The following is a 17,795-nucleotide window of genomic DNA, read 5'->3' on the forward strand; positions in this document are numbered from 1 at the left end:
CGGATGAGACGGACAATAAAGGCCAAATTTCAAGCACTTGACTGCTGTCGCAGTAAAACGACCAACAAAAGAAACGCCATTTGGCACCGAGTACCCCAAATATACCGTAAGTATTGAAAAAAAATATTCTTGAGCTTCTCCCAATGCTCAGTATCCTAAGATGCAGGCTCTCGAGGCAGAACTCCAACAAATGAGGCAGTTAATAGAACAACAGAGAACCGAAATCACTAAGCAGCGTGCAGAAATCACCCGATTACAACAAAAACAACAGGAGCGCAGTCAAACGCCGCGCCCAACCCCACCATCTAATCCCTCACTCAACACCACAGCACCACCACATAAACGTAAGGCAGAAGATCATACAGACAACTCTTCAGACATATCCCCAAGATTCGAGAAACTAGAACATATGATTACTGAACTTGCCAACCAGATGCTTCAGCAACATCAGGATAATGGTGCCCACTTGCAACAAATAAGCGCACGTCTAGACGCTCTGGAAACCAGAACCACCAACCTAGAATCTCGGGTAGCCACGACCGAAGCCAAAGTACTTCGCTGGGAGTCGAGATTTACATCCACGGCCTCCGGCTCCCTTAAGGGCGTGGCATCCAAACCCTATGACCGTCCACCCCTATCCGAAATCTCCAAACCGATCACTGAACCCTCGCCACCTCAAAATGGCTCACACTCCTAACTACAATATCTGGCAGTGGAACTGCCGTGGGTTTCGCCGCAAACGGGGAAACCTTCAGCAGTTCCTTCGGGGTAAGGCGGCCCCTGATATCATTGCCCTTCAGGAGACGGGAGGCCACGCAAAATTGGCAGGGTACAAATCCTATAATGCTTCTGGGTCGGATTCCACCACCGCTATTCTAGTTCACAGAAATCTAACAGTCATTAAACATGATATTGAAGAAGTCGACATAGACCACGTCTTTATTGAACTCATTCCTAAACGTAAGGAGGATGAAAGCATATTCATTCTTAATGTCTATAGTAACCCAAAGTGCCGACGTCACAAGTTCGGAACTCTATTCAGGAAGGTTCTCAAAATCTCCCAACAAAAGGCCATATTATTGTTAGGTGACTTTAACGCTCCCCACACTGCATGGGGTTACCGCACAGAGGTAGTTAAAGGTCGTAATCTTTGGCTAGAAGCCCAACAACAGGGACTGACTCTCATCACAGACCCCCAGACACCCACCCGTATCGGGAATAGTGTCAGTGTTGACACCACTCCCGACCTAACTTTCATCAAAAACATAGGCAACTATGATTGGACTAATACCGGGGAAAGCCTCGGTAGCGATCATTATATCATAGAAATCCACATTCAGGCGGGTCCACCCCGCAAGAAGGGCAAACGAGTTTCGCTCACGGAATGGGACCGCTTCCGCCAGATTAGGGAGACAACCGCCACCGAGCATATAAACGATCTCGAGGCCTGGATCGGCGATCTCAGAGATTGCGTGAAACGCGCCACGAGGGAAATCCCTGAAGACGATGGTCTGGTAGAGGTGGATAGCCGCCTCCTGCACTTGTGGGAAGCCAAAAATAGCATGCAAACCCGCTGGAAAAAGAATAAACTAAACCGTACACTCCGCTTGCGCATCGCGCAAATTAACATAGAAATCGAGGAATACGCTAACCAATTAACCAAAAACCAATGGGAAAAGGTATGCGACAGCATGCAGGGACAACTCGGTCTAGCCAAAACGTGGAATCTCCTCCGATACCTTATGGACCCGGATAAGAGTAAATCCGAGCAGAGGAAAAGCCTCAATAAGATCACTCACCAATACCAGGGCACGAACGACGAGCTCCTAACAGAGCTCAAAACCCGGTACATAGGCACAAATGCACAAATCCCCCAGAAACCATACACTGGTCCGGAGAATCTTAACCTAGACGCACCCATCCTAGAGGCTGAAGTACGAGCCGTCTTGCTCAAAATCCGAACTAAATCTGCACCAGGCCCCGATGGAATAACGAATAAGTCCCTCCGAAATCTAGACGACGTATCTATCACTGCCCTAACAGAGTACTTCAACCGCTGTTGGGAAACAGGTTCTATCCCCTCGCAGTGGAAGCATGCACAAATAATATTCATACCTAAACATGGTAAGCGACTACAGCTCGAGAACATACGCCCGATCTCTCTGACCTCATGCGTAGGAAAACTCATGGAGCACGTTATACTTAACCGCCTCCACAATTTTGCGGAGGACAACAACTTATTGCCGAACTCCATAATTGGCTTTCGTCCAAAACTTTCCACGCAAGACATCATGCTTCAGCTTAAACACCAAGTTCTGGACCACATACCCAAGAATGGTACCCGGGCTGTCCTGGGCCTTGATCTTATAAAGGCCTTTGACAACGTAGCGCATCAGGCTATACTAGAGAATCTGCAGTACCTAGGTGTGGGCCAGAGGACCTACAACTACGTCAAAGATTTCCTCAACCACCGCACAGCGGAACTAAGAATAGGAGAACTACAATCGGACAAGATCCCTCTTGGAAGTCGTGGCACACCGCAGGGATCGGTCTTATCCCCGTTCCTCTTTAATTTAGCGATGATCAGATTACCGGAACAACTTAATCAGATTCCAGGTCTACACCACAGTCTGTATGCCGACGACATTACCCTGTGGGTGGTTAAAGGTAGCGATGGAGATATAGAAACCACGCTGCAACAAGCTGTAGACACGGTTGAAAAGTACGTTACCGACAAAGGCCTCGCCTGCTCCCCGCAAAAATCAGAACTCTTCCTACTCAGAGCCCCTACAAACCGCAAATCCGACACTGCGCCATCCCCAGAAATCACTGTGCGAGCCGGAGGAGGCGCGATCCCGGTGGTGACCACCATCCGTGTACTAGGCCTCTTCATGCAAGCTCACGGGCGCAACGGCAACACAATTCATAAACTGGAAGCATGCGTTCAGCAGACGATGCACCTCATTTCAAGAATTGCCAACCGACACTCTGGCATGAAAGAAGCCAACCTCATAAGGTTGGTACAAGCCTTCGTTCTCAGCCGCATCACCTACATCACCCCGTACCTCTGCCTCAAAGCGGCTGAGAGAGAGAAAATAGAGGGGATTATCCGGAGGGCCTATAAACAGGCTCTTGGGCTACCTATAAGAACGGCCAACGCTAAATTGCTAGCCCTAGGTGTGCACAACACCCTCGATGAACTAGTAGAAGCGCACCTTATATCTCAATACGAAAGGCTAGCTCAGAGTGCCGCCGGGCGAAACATCCTCCAGAATCTCGGCATCAACTACGAGTCGATGCAAAGCATTAAAGTAGACATTTCTCACGATCAGAGGCGCCAGCTCAAAATTAATCCACTCCCTAAAAACATGCACCCCGAATTCCACAAGGAAAGGAGGGCCGAGCGGTCCAAAGCCCTACATCAGAAATTCCACTCCTTCAAAGACGTAGTCTATGTCGACGCAGCAGAATACATAGAACGCAACTGCATGTCCCTTGCAGTGGTGGACTCCTCAGGTCAAATACGCGCTGGTGGTTCAATTCGCACCAGAAGCTCCGAAACAGCGGAAGAGGCGGCTATCGCTCTGGCAATAGCCTCCACACATTGTCATTACATTATTAGCGATTCCAGAGCAGCAGTACGCAATTTTGCGAAAGGTCGGGTCTCGGCTCCCGTAAAACACATAATAGACACAAACCAACACCCACGACCAATCCAGATCATTTGGGCACCAGCACACTCCTCCCTACCCGGCAACGATGCCGCCCACACCGCCGCTCGAGGACTCGCCAACCGAGCACCCGGACGGCTCACGCTAGGGTCAGGGAGGGATCGCATGGTCAGTTACCAGGAAATAACTCAGCACTACAGGTTAGCCAGGGCAGAGTACCCGCCAGCACACAAATCGCTTAACAAGCGACAAGAAGTAGCTTGGAGACGACTTCAGACGAACACCTACCCCAACCCCGTAGCCTATCACTACTACTACCCGGACCAATACCCTAATACATGTAAGCATTGTAAGCAAAAAGCGGATCTATTCCATATTATGTGGTCGTGCCCAGCCGAAAATCACGCAAATCACGAAATAAGTAGTACTGAGCAGTGGGAGGCCGTGTTGCTCAGCTCCGACCCTGACCTGCAGGCCAAGGTCATCGAGAGAGCTGAAGAAGCCGCCCGGGCCCAGGGGCTCGTGGCTGCCTAACAACAAGGTCATCCGTCAATACCTTGTTTTCAAATAAAGTCTTTACTCACTCACTCACTCACTCTTGAGCGTGTCAAAAAGGTGTATACATATCAACGGTACCATAAAACATCACTAAGCACCGCAATTGGGTGACAAAAAGCATCGCGCGAAGGCCTGCGGTAGAGAACATTGACCAATCGTGAAAAATGCTGATGCTGCTTTCATAGGAAACTCTGCAGCAAGTATCATTTATGTGCGCCTTTACTCTGATATTTGCATCTACGTGAAGTGTCAGGAAGCCTTTGCTCACATCGTGACAAGAGTAAGAGCGGTCAAACATTCCCCTGCAGACCTTTCACGGTACCTCAAGATAACAAATAGCATTCCAACCAAAAGAGAAATGTGGTCAGTGAGTTGTAGCACGGACTAGGGAACAAGGACATATAAAGACAAAAAAGAAAAATACTCGCACTTAGCGCACATTCTTTCTCCTTGTGTCTGTGGATGCGTCTGAGCATGGTGCATGAATGAATGTTTATGTCTGAGGAGAACCATGTATCTCACTTCGCAGTCAGGCAGGAATGATGAGGCCATTGCTCCGGAACACGAGGCCGTCTTGATTATGCAGCTCGCCGCGGGAGCTCCAGTAGCTGCGTAGCTCGGGAATGACGTCAATCTTGTCATTGAGCCTTGCTGCGGTTGTATACTGGCGAAATGGCACGATTCCACAATGACTTCTCGTTGCGCAAAAAGGTAATCTTCGAACTTCGCACAGCCGTGTACAATCGCGAGCATCTCTTGCTCTATCCGAGCACATCTCTGCTGCGCCCCCGCCAGTGAGCGGAATGAGTAAGCGAACGGAGGGCCCACCCTGCATTACCACGGCATCAGTTCCACTTTGTGTTGCATTTACTCATAGGGTGAATGGTTTTCCCTTCTGGCAGTTTTCTAATACTGGAGCTTTTGCGAGTGCCTCGCGCTGTGGGTCGAAGCTCGCTTGATGTCTGTCCTTCCAAACCAATACGGCGTTTTTTTATGAGTTCTCGGAGCGAAGGTGTCAGTGTTTACATGTTCGAAATGAAGCGGGAGACGAAAGTCATCATACCTAAGAAAGTCTGTAGCTCATTCCGGTTGCAAGGGGCCTCCACGTGAAGGATGTCTTCCAGCCTCCCTGGATCCAGGCTCAACCCGCCTCGCGCTAACACTTGCCCAAGGTACTTGACAGCTTCCTGTTAGAAAATATATTTTTTGCGGTTTAGTTTCAAGTTGTGCTCTTGGCATTTTCGCAGCACGTTTACAAGGTTTTTCTCATGATCTTCTTTAGTCTGACCCCAGAATAGAATGTCGTCCATAACGGCTGCTGCCCGTGTAACACCATTTAGTACTTTGTGCATGGCGCACTGAAATATTTCCAGAGCGGAATAAATACCGAACGGCATACGTAAGAATCTAACGACCTAACGGAGTGCTCATCGTGCAAATTCTGCTTCTTTCTTCATCAAGTTTTATCGGCCAAAATCATGTAGCAGCATCCAAAGTTGAAAAGTACGGTGCTCCGCTCAGAGACGGTGCACTGTCTTCTAAATTTGGCATAGGATAATGCTCCCTCAACAGTGCTTTCTTCAAATCTGGTGGATCGAGACATATTTGTACCTTCTTATTACGACGATAACCATGTAGCTGGACCGTTCTGTTGGCTGCGTCACCTTAAAACTACTCCGTCGGCTTCCATGCGGTCCAGTTCCCACTTTACTGTGACCTAGACTGCTCACGGGATCCTGCGTGCTGACTTGACCACTCCTTGGGAACCTGGCTTGAGCTTCAGGTGGTAGATGACACACTTGAGTTCGCCTATGAAGCTCCGGTGAGAACAGCTTCATAAGGCTTCACTACGTCGTAAGAATTTTGTTGTTCCAGTGAAGCAATTCGACGAACCAAGCCCAGCTTCTCTGTGACTGAGCCGCTTAGAGGGCTTAGAGTCACGGATACGTCGTCTTCCACTACGAAGAATTCCGTTTCAAACGTTCCCTCAGGGCTGGTCACATGAACGCAAATGTATTTGGTTGTTTTTTTTTCTGAAAGTCAAAGAACCGTGCTTAGAACGGCGGCGTAGTTTGTGAGCTGCTTTCGCTTTATCTCCTGCAGATGACTGCGTGATATGACTGAGCAGTTCGTGCCTGATCGAGCTTGTCGACGACGGGCGTTTCTTCCATTTTTACTATTGCAGTACAGCGATCCTCTTTTTTGCTGCTTTGTGATAACGTTTCCAACCGGAAATCTTTTGCCTCTCTGTCTGCATTGCCTTCGAGTAATGCCACTTCTTGTTCTTTCGCAGCAAGACTTAAGCTCCTGGTTTTGCTGGATTTTACGCTGTGCGTCCCTTTGCGGGGCCTGCTTTCCGGTCCTTGTAGATGTTTGCTTGCTACAGCACCTACTAACGGCGTCGACTTCTACCCTTCATGCGAGACTGAGTTCCTTCGCTTTTCTCTTTACGGTGTTCCCGAGCTCGGCGCATGTCAACAGTTTTGGCAAAAGAAGCATTTCCTGAAAGAAGTCTTTCCCCGAAGTTTCTTGTCTCTAACTCCTAGAATGATTCTGCTTCTTAGCCTGCGTTCTTCCAACTCACCGATTTCAAAGCACACGCAGCTCAGTAAACAAATGGTTAAAATGCTATTCTTTGTAGTCACGCTTTCCAAACCGAAACTCCATACTAGCTAGGATAGAGCTTCAAACTTTCGCTTCAGTACTCCAATGTCGCTTTTTTTCTTCTCCGGCTTCAAATGCAGAAGTGTTGCGTTTTGCGCGCGTCTTCTCCAATTCTGATGAGAAAAGCGGCTGTCTGTACCTCTTTTGGCTGCTGTTCCAGGTACATTGCTGCTGCGGAGAGCTCGAAATACTGCTTCTATGCCTTCCAGTTCTGCCAAACGTCTCCCCTTTTGTCTAGGGCTATTGGGGGTGGCAAAAGCGCAGTGACTGCGAACTAGGTTGCTGCTGGTCGTTCGCCACGGCGCTGGTCCGATGGAACTTGGAGCCTCCCGGGTTGTACAGATGCGCAATCGTTCTTCGTCCGTCGGTAGCGCTACTAGGTCGCTAACGCACCACCTCTGACACCGTGTAGATGCCTCAGAGCGCGGTGCATGAATGAATGTTTCTTCCAGAAGGTAGTGCACACAACACGAAGGGGGTGGCTCTCGGCCGGCTAAGCGCGTGTGCATGACTGCACTATGCCACAGTGTCCATGTCCCCTGTCCGCGCTACATCTCACTCGTTTCAAGATGGACAACCAATAAGACGACACCGCCACTCTCATAGTAATGTAGCACCTCGAAGAATTACAGTTCCAGCCCAATGACAATAAATAGCAAAAACAGTTTTGTCATGTACCACGTGCAGGCCGAGCATGGAACTAAAGTTGTGTAGGTTACAGCTTTGTTATATCGTCACTTTGCTTTTATACTGTAGCGCAGGAGGACTCGCCCAGAGATGTGCAGCAGTACATATATACAATACTCGGATGCACACGTAGATGGGGTTTCAACCGCTAGTCGGTAATTTACTGACGTGGACATAGACTCAATTACGCAAACACGTCGCCGCAAGGCGTACTAACACGTGCAGTAACGGTAAATGCAAAAAACTACCAAAGAAAAAAAGAAGTCCTTCGGCGTACGAGAACCCAAAACATAGGTCGAGTACTGCCACAACAGGACACAAGGATTCATTAATCGAGTATTAGTCGAGTCCTAAAAATGTTACAGCTTCTAAGATGTTGTCTACCATCTTGCCTTCGTACGGGGCTGTGATTTCTCTTCTCGTCAGATCGTGATTTCATCAACGAAAGCCAATGAACGCGTGCTAACGTACATCAACGAACGTATGCAAATGAACAATAGAAGCGCGTGTAGTCCTTCCTGTTTTGCAACTCCGTACGCCGCTTTCTTCGGCCTTCAGCTGTGACCTCGCACAGCCGCCAAAACCCGTTTTCTCAACGCAGGGAATGACACGAGGTTCAGTGCGTGCCTGCTTCCTCCTCTCACTCTCAAACTCACGGACGGTGTTTCATTGTGCTCTTCTCGCGTCGACAGAATGAATCCTCCTTGCAAAATATTACTCGTACCTGCACCACGCCCAGCTCAGTAAAACGAGTTGGGGCAGTGAGATGAGTTGTTTACGAGGCCCCGCGCAGGTAGCGTCATATGCTCTTAAGAATACCCACAATGCGTGGCGTTGCTCCTTCAATGGCGTGCTCGCACCTCGGGAGGCTCGCTCACACTGTGCATCCGCAAACTTGAAGTAGAAGAGAGATTTCACGCTCACTGTGGCAACAAAGATCTGCTCGCGCCGAGCTTCACCAGTCTGCAAATGAGGACGTCGTTGGTTTTGTTCTTCGCCTTCCTGCTTGTCTTCTGGCAGCTGTGGAACTACCTCATTTCTCTGCAAAAAGTCAGCAGGATAGTCGGTGCAGCGTGGATTGTCCTGACTCTGTCCTATACGCTGTCTCGGTTAGTTTTCGGACGCTTTTTTGTGAGCGAGGTTGGCGGCGAAGGTCGGGCGGTGCTAATCACGGGTGAGTATGCCTTCAAGGGACTGTGCATGTTTGTTGTGAATGCTTTTTTTTTAAGAATCTCACTTGAGTTGATTCTGAATTTCCTTTTTCAAAGCGATATACCATGGGCAGAAAAAGAAACAGTGCTAACTGGCTCTCAACTGAACTCATCACTCCTACATAATGATAACAAAAGTGTATGTATCAAACAAATACATGACTTACAGTGTAAATGTACGAATTTCGTGAAGTAGGCGCTTTTTCGGTAGTATGAAGTCGGACAGTACACAAATCACCCAAGTGTGAATTAGACTCTGGAAATTGCTTAGGGAGGAAGAGTAACAGAGTAGTAGTAGTAGTAGTAGTAGTAGTAGTAGTAGTAGTAGTAGTAGTCGTAGGAAGAGGAGTAGTAGTAGTAGTAGTAGCAGTAGTAGTAGTCGACTTTTCAAAACGCCAGAAATTCCGACTTTGTGTGTTTTATCCTGCAACTTCGCAATGGAGACGGAGGAAATTGATTACCATGATAATTATGGTTGTGGTGGAGGGGGTGATGGTGATGACAACGATGCCATAATTACTGCTGCAGTAATGCTACTCGTTAATACAGCTACCCGTTTAAATTTTTGTGGCTAGTTTTGCGTTGTCCAAAACTGCTGCAAAAGTTGGACACATGCGTGGACATCATAAAGCCGATTGCCAAGCTCTGATACTGAGCAAAATAATCATCTAAGACCAAATAACCTGATCTTTAGGGCAAAACATTAATTCCTGTGCTAACCAAATTAGCGGGAGGTTCACAGTGGTAAGTCCTGTATTGGCACATCATATGATAGGAGCATGTGAGTTACTCACTGTGCTCGTTAGTTTACGAGTCTGCTGTGCTTAACGTTTCTTATTTTATTTTACACATCCCAAAGCTAAATCTAGGCTGTGTTCGAAGTGTCCAAAGAGTGATAGATCTTCACCTTTTATTTACAACCATGCTGCAAATTTTTAACAAATTGCCTTTTGCGTTACCATCCTAACTGCTATACTAAATCGCTATGCAGCATGATGCGAGTGCCGCAACACACATGCAACCACGCTGTAACGCTTTGTCATTGCAATGAAGTGATCATCGCTTCAATGTGAAATATATGCTGAAGAAACTTGCTAAATGAACGAGGGAACTGTGAAAGGTCTAAAGAAACCATTCAGAAATTGTGTACACGGAAAAGAAGTTGCTATCTGTGTACTGACTGATATAAAATACGTGAGGATTAAGTATTTCAACTTCCCCTAAATGTTAGAGTTGTTGTGCAGTCGAGCTTCTTTGTTGCTGTGGTACTTAATTACTTCCCCCAAATATTTATATCTTTGTGGGTGGTATGGCGGAAATTATGTAACTACATTTCTAAAACAACAGTGCTTGCCGACCACTTAGCGACGAATTTGATTCACAAGTGCACCCTATGTTCCTTCGAACGGACATCATGCCCCGTATACATGTTTACAGCGGATAGTTCCTATACACATAACCTCGTATTTGGGGAACTTCGTTGGATCTTTCACTTTGAAGATTTCTTGAGGAGTAGAGAATTTTACAAGTAGGTTAAAATTCACGACTCGGAACAGCGCAAAAGATTAAGATCAAGAAAGCGAGACGAGAAACATGGCGCCGTCATTGTTGTCTGTTTATCTTCATCCCTTGTGATGAATTTACATGTCACAGTTTTGTATTCCGGGTCATTTCTTCTTGCGTATGTGAGAGCTCATTTCGACCGCAGAATAGTTCCACTTTAAAGAGAGAGAACAAAAGAGATGAGAAGTGCAGGCATGTTAACAGGAACAAAAGCTTCTGGTTTGCTACCCTACAGGTGGCAAGTGGCAAGGGACAGCTGAGAAAGAAAGCAGACTCGCTAAAACAGTGGAGGAGGGGGGATAGTCAAGGAGGATTACAGTCTCCTACTAGGTCACCTGAACATAAAAATTTGAATGGAGCTTTGTTCATTTCAACACTTCACTTTCAGGATGCGACACGGGATTTGGTTATCGACTAGCGAAGCGACTCTCGCGCAAAGGCTTCCTGGTGTTTGCCAGTTGTCTCAGTTCCAACAGCGCTGGCGCAGAGGAGCTGAAGGCTCTTCCACACGTAGTTATTTTGGAGCTGGATGTGACAAAACAGGAGCAAGTGGACAAAGCCTTAGGTACGATAAGAGAGCATCTCGGCGAAAGGGGTAAGGCACCGTTTGTTCGTTTTTATTTTCTAGGGCAACATCACATGCTTTGTTTTGGCTTATTGTGATAGCAATTATATGGACACTCCAGGCGTATTTCTGCAGTCGGCGTTAGCATCGCCGTCGCCGTGAGGATCCGTATGAGAGAAAGCGGGTGAGGGTAAGCCGGCCAACGCGGCTCAATCTCGCGTACGCCAGCGAATAACGCGGCCTGGATGCGTGCCCTCTCCTGTGGTGCGCGAGGCAAGGGTCAGGCAAGGGAGGAGGGGCGTTCTTCTCCGGCGGCTGCCAGAATGTCTCGGTGTCCTCCTCGCCCGCCATTCCGTACAGAGTGGAGACAATAATGGAGGTGTCTATTACAGCGTTGGCCAGGCGAATCGTGGACGCCGTAGTAGATGCCTTTGGCGGACACCGCAGGGACGCGTTGCCGGTGCTCGTGTGTCTTGAACGCATTCTGCTACTTGGCCAAAGCGCGCACCCGCGCGGGCCTCATCTTCGAAGCGATCTGCGATGTTTGCAGAGTACTCGTAATCAGTGGCGTAGCTAGATCGTCTGGAACCCGGGGCCGATACCTCTTCTGTCACCCCCCCCCTCGCTCCGGGTGTAGTCGAAGAAGGCGAAGATATCGACAATTTTCGGGTGTCTTAAGACGCGTATGACAACTCCCCCCCCCCCCCCTCTACTGGCCCCGTGCACCCGGGGCCCACGGCCCCCCGGCCCTCCCCGTTGCTACGCCCCTGCTCGTAATGCACTCTGCAAACTTCGTATGCTTCGTATGCAGCTTCGTATGCGCGTTTCGACGTTCGCTTTGGATCGACAGATGCACGGAGGTCAATTGGCTCGTGGCTACCGCCGCGATTCCACAGGCAGTTTCCACAGACAGTGTTTTCACAGACAGTTTCCGCTTTCATTGAGCGAGATGTGTTCACGTTTACCTGTGCGCGCGTGGTACCGCGCTGGTTAATTTATGTAAAACACGTTGACGGGCTAGTTCATTTGAATCCATGACAGAATGGGTAAGCGCGGCTGAACAATGACGTAGAAAGAGGCAGACACGCAAAAACAGAGCTGCCTGTGTGAATCTGTTTCTTTCTACGTCCTCGTGGAGTCACGCTTACACATTCTATCATTGTTAATTTTGGTTGTAAGCGAATGCTAACAAAGTTCGACGGCCGATAAAACTAATATCCTTACTTAGTACAGCTATCTATTAATTTGCTATCGCAATCGGTGCTTCGCCTTTGGGGCTGAACTGCGAATTTTTTTAGTTCACTTACCATTTCAACCGCAATCAATTTACCAGCCTCCATGGAAAGGCGAAATACTATGAGAAATGTCCCAACTTAAGCAATGTAAACAACCAAATCGAAACAAAGAAGTACATCTTTTTGTGGGTGAGGGGGAGGTATCCTTGGAGGGCAACTCTACAACTTGCTTATGACCCGGAAAACAGGCTTTTCTCGTGTATAAGCGCTAATCCCAATAAGAACAATGAAAACAGTTTGAGGTAAATAACATGCAAGGAGACAATATTCTGCCTTTAACTGCATGCGTGTTGATGAAGAGTTCCTGGCGTCGCCAAGTTTAGTCGACTTGCATTTCACCATGTCATTTCCGTGAGCAAAAGTAAACGTCAATAATGTGGATGTAAGACGTGAACATTTTTTTCCACTAACACTAAAACAACATTGCGCCAGATAATAATTCAAACGCCGCAAACAGTGAAATGCTCCATTTTGTTATGAACACTGCCGTAATGTGGCAAATGCTAGAAAAGCTAGACGTAAACCAAAATTTATAAAACGGACAGCCTTTGCCGCGTGGCAAGAAAATAATTATAATTATTGGGCCATTTTGTTATCTGTGCATTCCTTATGCAAGTGATACACTGCATGTCGACTTTGATACTTATGGTGCATTTGCTGCTCAACCACAGTATCGTATCCAAATTTATTGCACTGCATAATAATTAAGTAGGCTCTGGAAAGCCGGTTGGTTTAGTGGGGTTTTGTTACGAAGGTAAAATACCCTTCAGCTCTATTATCTAGTCCCTTTTCTCTTCTAAGTAACATAAGCACAGAGGCGTTTCCGCAAGGCACAATTCATATGCGTTTAACTCTTTGGTTTTATACTTTATACCGCCGGGGAAGTTCTACATCGCAAAATGCACTTTGAAAGCAATCGTTGACACCAATCTCCTAAACGCGCGCGTACAGTGAGAAGAACCGCGCACCTACTTTTGAGAACAGATGATGATGATGATGAGATGAGAGAGAACAGATGATGAATAGTTTTAAGTGACGCGACCGCAACGCATGCTATAGAGTAGCAAAGTCAATGAAGCTAAGGTCTACACTCGTCTCTAAGATAAATTACGGTGCATAGTGACAATCGTCTGGCTCCCGAAAACTTCATGCGCAATATTTCCAGTAACAAGGCGGAGAGGTATGTGGACAGCGAAAAAAAGAAAGGAAGAAATTTAGTCTCACCTACACTGAATGCACTAGCGCTGGGAACCCCCCGCCCCCACCCCACAGTCGACGACACAATTAATATATCAAAGAGACCTAGTTTGCTATGTATCAAAGTACACGGTCAGAACTGGCTATGCAATTGTCAAACAAAAACAGGCAAGAATTCAAAGCTGTGGAGAGGAAGGCTTTCTTTCTGCCTTACAGGAAAATGATGATGAATGAATCTGATTTCATTTCATTGTGATTATCAGTTTTTTTTATTATTTCACTTCCTCGACACAGAGCTCTGGGGGGTTGTTGCCAATGCCGGCATCGCAAGCGCCGGCCTTTTGGAGTGGCTCACAATGGACACGGTGATCGACGTATTCAACGTCAACGTCTTCGGAGTCCTTCGAGTCATCAAGAAGTTCCTACCTCTCTTGAAGAAATGCAAAGGCAGGGTTGTCGCTGTCGCTAGCCCGTTAGGTAGGTAGAATGGCACACGCACGTGTTCTAAATGACCCAATCGCACACTTATAGGCTTCAAATTGAAAGTACACATGGTGAGCACTTACTCTTCTGTTGACGAGGAATAATTTTGGCGAGCTAGCGTTCTTTAACAAGCACCTAAACGTAAGTACACGAATGTTTTTGCATTTCGCTCCCATCTAAGTGCAAACGCCGAGGCCGGGGTCGAACTCTGCCTTGAGATCAGCAGCCCCACGCATTGCCACAGGGCAATTGCGACGGTTCTTGGTAGCCGCGCGCTACTCTTAGATGTGGGGGGGGGGGGTGAGGAGTTGGGCAGTTTTGTGTTAACATTGCGTCAGCCGCTGATGCTCACCTCACAAACACACTCTGCCGACGTATTTTTGCCTACTGTGGTACATATGCTACTTCTGTTCTGTGCCTCTCGTGGGCAAAGGTTCTGCATACGTAAAGATTTTCCTTCTTGCTCCGTCCTGACCGTTCTCTTCGTTGCTTTGCCGCCAGAGGGCGAGCCACCGACGACGTCTTAGTACGTCCACACTAAAGCACTTCACCATCGCTTAAGCAACTGTCAGCCGTTCTTTTCAAAGCCGCTAACGTCACGTTCACCCCTGGCAGCTCCGAAAAGCGCCTTCGCCTACCTTGCTTTACTTTATCCTCTAAGTTATTTGTGTCTAGTAGAGCGAGGTGCTTCTCATCATAGTTGTAGCAATGTACCAGTATACAACTGACCATGTGCAAAGTTGCAGCATGATATTGCCACGAGACAGTGGACGGGCTGTTGTTACTGTCGGTCGGACGAAGGCTACGGCGACTAGGTGGCCAGACGCACGCACGAAAGCCTTGCATCCCTCGCCGCTGCTTTTGGGTGTTGTAACCTTGTATATAGTAATAATTTCTAAAGAAATGTCATCCCCGTAACATTTTTGGGGGGGAGGTGCGGGATATCGACCCCCTTACCTAATTCATTGTGCGCAGCGATTGTTTCAAGATGTATCTCACGCCTTTCGCTTGAAAATTATGTCAACTTCATCATTTATTTGGCCTTTTGTACTGATAGAACCCAAAAGATTTGTGCCCTAGTGAACTAATCTTAACTTTTATGTCTCCAACCTGAACACAATGCTCGTAGTATTTCTCCATTTTCAGCAATCACTCACACATCGCAAACCCTCATCTATGCTAGATGGAAGCCAACTGTAGGCAATTAGAAGTTCATTATCAGTGACTGTTTTATGAAACCAACTATTGTCTGAAAGCACATTCAGTCTTTTCACACGGTGCACTGTACTTGTGCAGGAATTCAGTGCCCAGTGCCTTTTTTTTGTTAACAGTAAATTAACATTGTTGTGCAAGCTGTGGATGTATATGCCTGGCAGCGAAACGGGACACGGACGTAACACCATGGTGCGAGGCTCATATTAATTTCTGGCTGAAATAAAGTATCAGAGCAGTGTTTGCTAAAAACCCTAATTTATAAGTAAGTGTACCCATTCTTGTTTTTTTACATTTATAGTGATTCAGTGATAGAAACTTCGCAATCTACTCATTTTTGTCGTCTTCAAGAAAATGAGTGAAATGTACTACGTTTTCAAAGTTTTCCACTTTCTCTCATACTTTCTGCAAGATCCTTTACTTCTTCAGCATATAACTAGAAAGCGCCATCAACTTTTCTTGCGCACGAGCGATAGGTTCCTTTCATTTAATTTGGGGCTTAAGCGTGGTCCAAAGCAGATTGAACACTTCGGACCTCAGGGAACAGATGTCATCTGAGGCCCTTATAAAAGTTTTTTGAATGTGGGAACAATGTGTCTTTTTAATCGCTGTGGTGTTCGGATTGCCTGCGCACCAAAACGGTGCGCAGGCAAACACGCACTGCGCCAGGAATTTTGAGGGCTGTTGTATTGTCTTAGTGCTTCGGAGAGGGCACATTGTAGAACTAACAAGTAATGAACCCATGCTGGCAAAAGAACTTCATTTAAGATGTCTGTTTTGCAAGCTTGAAGGATCTACTAAATTCTATTTATTGATCAAGCAAAAGTCTACTTACTTCTGTATGACCTGTAGTCGCACTGTACTGCACCTACACAAGCTCTATCGGATGTATGCTTCGCTTTAAGTCATTTTTTTGACCCATTGCAGGCCACTTCACAATTCCCATGAGCGTGCCCTACTGCATGTCGAAGCACGCCGTGGTATCCATGATGGATGGCCTCCGCCGAGAATGTTATGGCAAAGGGGTCGACTTCGTTACAGTGGAGCCTTCGGCTTACCGGTAGGTTTACCAACAGTAAAGATAAATGAAAATTATTTAAAAAGCGGGCACAGCCACAAATCTTACACAAATCTTCATTTGTTCCTTATAAATGTATTAAATGTGTATATTAGAAAACTCTATTATGCGCCAGCATAAGTGACAAGTTTGTTGCCCTTGATTTTCTGGTGGAATAACTGCATTATTGCCCAAACAATATGCTAATAGGAAGCCACAAGGTTCAAGACGAAATTAAGCAATGCCATAGCCACCCTCTAGTAAGGCAGGATGCTCACCAGTCTATGTAAAGTTTAGCTGAATGTATTTTTTAGCTAAACATCCATGCACTGGCCTTTATACCATTAACATACTAAGGGGAAGCTCAGCGTGTGTGACCATGAACGGTTAGTTGTATGCTTCAAAACAGCATCTAAAGGGAGCGTTAATTCAGTGTTTATTATGCCTTTCCCATGTCTAGGACGTCCATATTTAAAACAGGCTCGGCTCCCATGGACTTCGCGTTGCGAGAGTTCAAGCAACAAGATCCAGAATCCGTCGCTGACTACACTCACCAGGACATAGAGGACTGGCTGAAGACCAACGATGACACCTTCAGTACTTTCATGAGAGAAGACCCTGAGGAAGCTGTCGACATCATAGAGAAAGCAGTCAGGGAAACTTACCCTAAGTATCTCTACCGGTCACCCTGTGGACGAGACGCACCCTACATATTCCTCGAGACTTTATTACCCAGTGATATAACGAGCCTAATCGCTGCCATTACTCGGAAGATTCAGCTCAGGATGAAGTGACGGCCCTAGTCAGAAATGAATTCGAGAAATCTTTTCATACGAAATGTCGTCATAATGCTGTTAATGTTGGCGCTATCTGCAAGCAAGCCTCAGCAAATCAATCACCAGGGTTTTGTAACGGCTTGCAGCTTCTCTGTGGAGCCACAAAGCTGAACAATGCGCCAGTAATTCCTGCTCATGCGAACATGGTTCTGATGTTTTCACAAGTGCTTGACATTCTGAACGTTTGCAACGCACGCCATGCTAGCCCTTCAGTCACAAATTATGCCGTAGTCCTCTTAAGGCATCCTAAATTATGTATTTTTAAAACATGCCGCAAACATTGCACGCACGTAAGGTGAGAACTGTACAAGTTGGAATGTGTGCATGATCCGCCAGCGCCACAACTAGACATGGACAAAAAACAAGAGACGATCACAGGCGCTGTGACCACTTCTTGTTTTTCGTTCGTGCTAGCTGTTGCGCTATGGGAATTTGAACACATTGCAGAAAGCACCCTTTGAACTGCACCATAAACATAGCACTCACATCGAGCCAGCCGTTAAATTTTACAGATATTATTGCAAATATTGACCTCTTATACGTAATGCGTTAAATTATGGAAATAACTTTATTATTAGGCACAAAGAGATGCGTTGGGTATTATTTGATCGATTGCCTTCTGACGCAGTAATGAATAGTATTTACAGTAGTCATGTCGATCAACACATATAACAACTCGTCAAATTTGGTAGCGCACACTTTATAATAATACCCTGATTTTGCATTACCTTCAACACTGGCATGATTTGTCACGTAGATTTTTTTAGGAATGGTTAAATTTACATTCTGATTTATC

At 46.7% G+C, this 17,795-nt stretch overlaps 1 protein-coding gene across 2 annotated transcripts; it reads left to right on the forward strand.

Annotated features, from left to right (window-relative positions):
* Window positions 1-8,216: 8,216 nt before the first annotated feature.
* Window positions 8,217-17,135, forward strand: LOC142564155 (retinol dehydrogenase 7-like). Of its 2 annotated transcripts, none has more exons than XM_075675030.1 (5): window positions 8,217-8,754; window positions 10,743-10,919; window positions 13,706-13,888; window positions 16,034-16,166; window positions 16,624-17,135. In XM_075675030.1, the coding sequence occupies exons 1-5, from the start codon at window positions 8,550-8,552 to the stop codon at window positions 16,955-16,957; spliced, it is 1,032 nt and encodes a 343-aa protein (XP_075531145.1). In that variant the 5' UTR covers window positions 8,217-8,549; the 3' UTR covers window positions 16,958-17,135. The 2 variants fall into 2 exon arrangements, with proteins under 2 accessions (XP_075531145.1, XP_075531144.1); XM_075675029.1 differs by having other exon boundaries at window positions 8,218-8,754; window positions 10,743-10,949.
* The last annotated feature ends 660 nt before the right edge of the window (window positions 17,136-17,795 follow it).

This window comes from Dermacentor variabilis, chromosome 11 (genome assembly GCF_050947875.1).
Source record: "Dermacentor variabilis isolate Ectoservices chromosome 11, ASM5094787v1, whole genome shotgun sequence".
NCBI classification, from domain to species: Eukaryota; Metazoa; Arthropoda; class Arachnida; order Ixodida; family Ixodidae; genus Dermacentor; species Dermacentor variabilis.

Excerpts from the sequence above, each read along its gene's own strand:
- LOC142564155 (XM_075675029.1), top strand. The coding sequence starts at position 8,550 with ATGAGGACGTCGTTGGTTTTGTTCTTCGCCTTCCTGCTTGTCTTCTGG. Across the intron at positions 8,755-10,742 it reads TCGGGCGGTGCTAATCACGG|GATGCGACACGGGATTTGGT; the intron begins GTGAGTATGCCT and ends CTTCACTTTCAG. Across the intron at positions 10,950-13,705 it reads AGAGCATCTCGGCGAAAGGG|AGCTCTGGGGGGTTGTTGCC; the intron begins GTAAGGCACCGT and ends TCCTCGACACAG.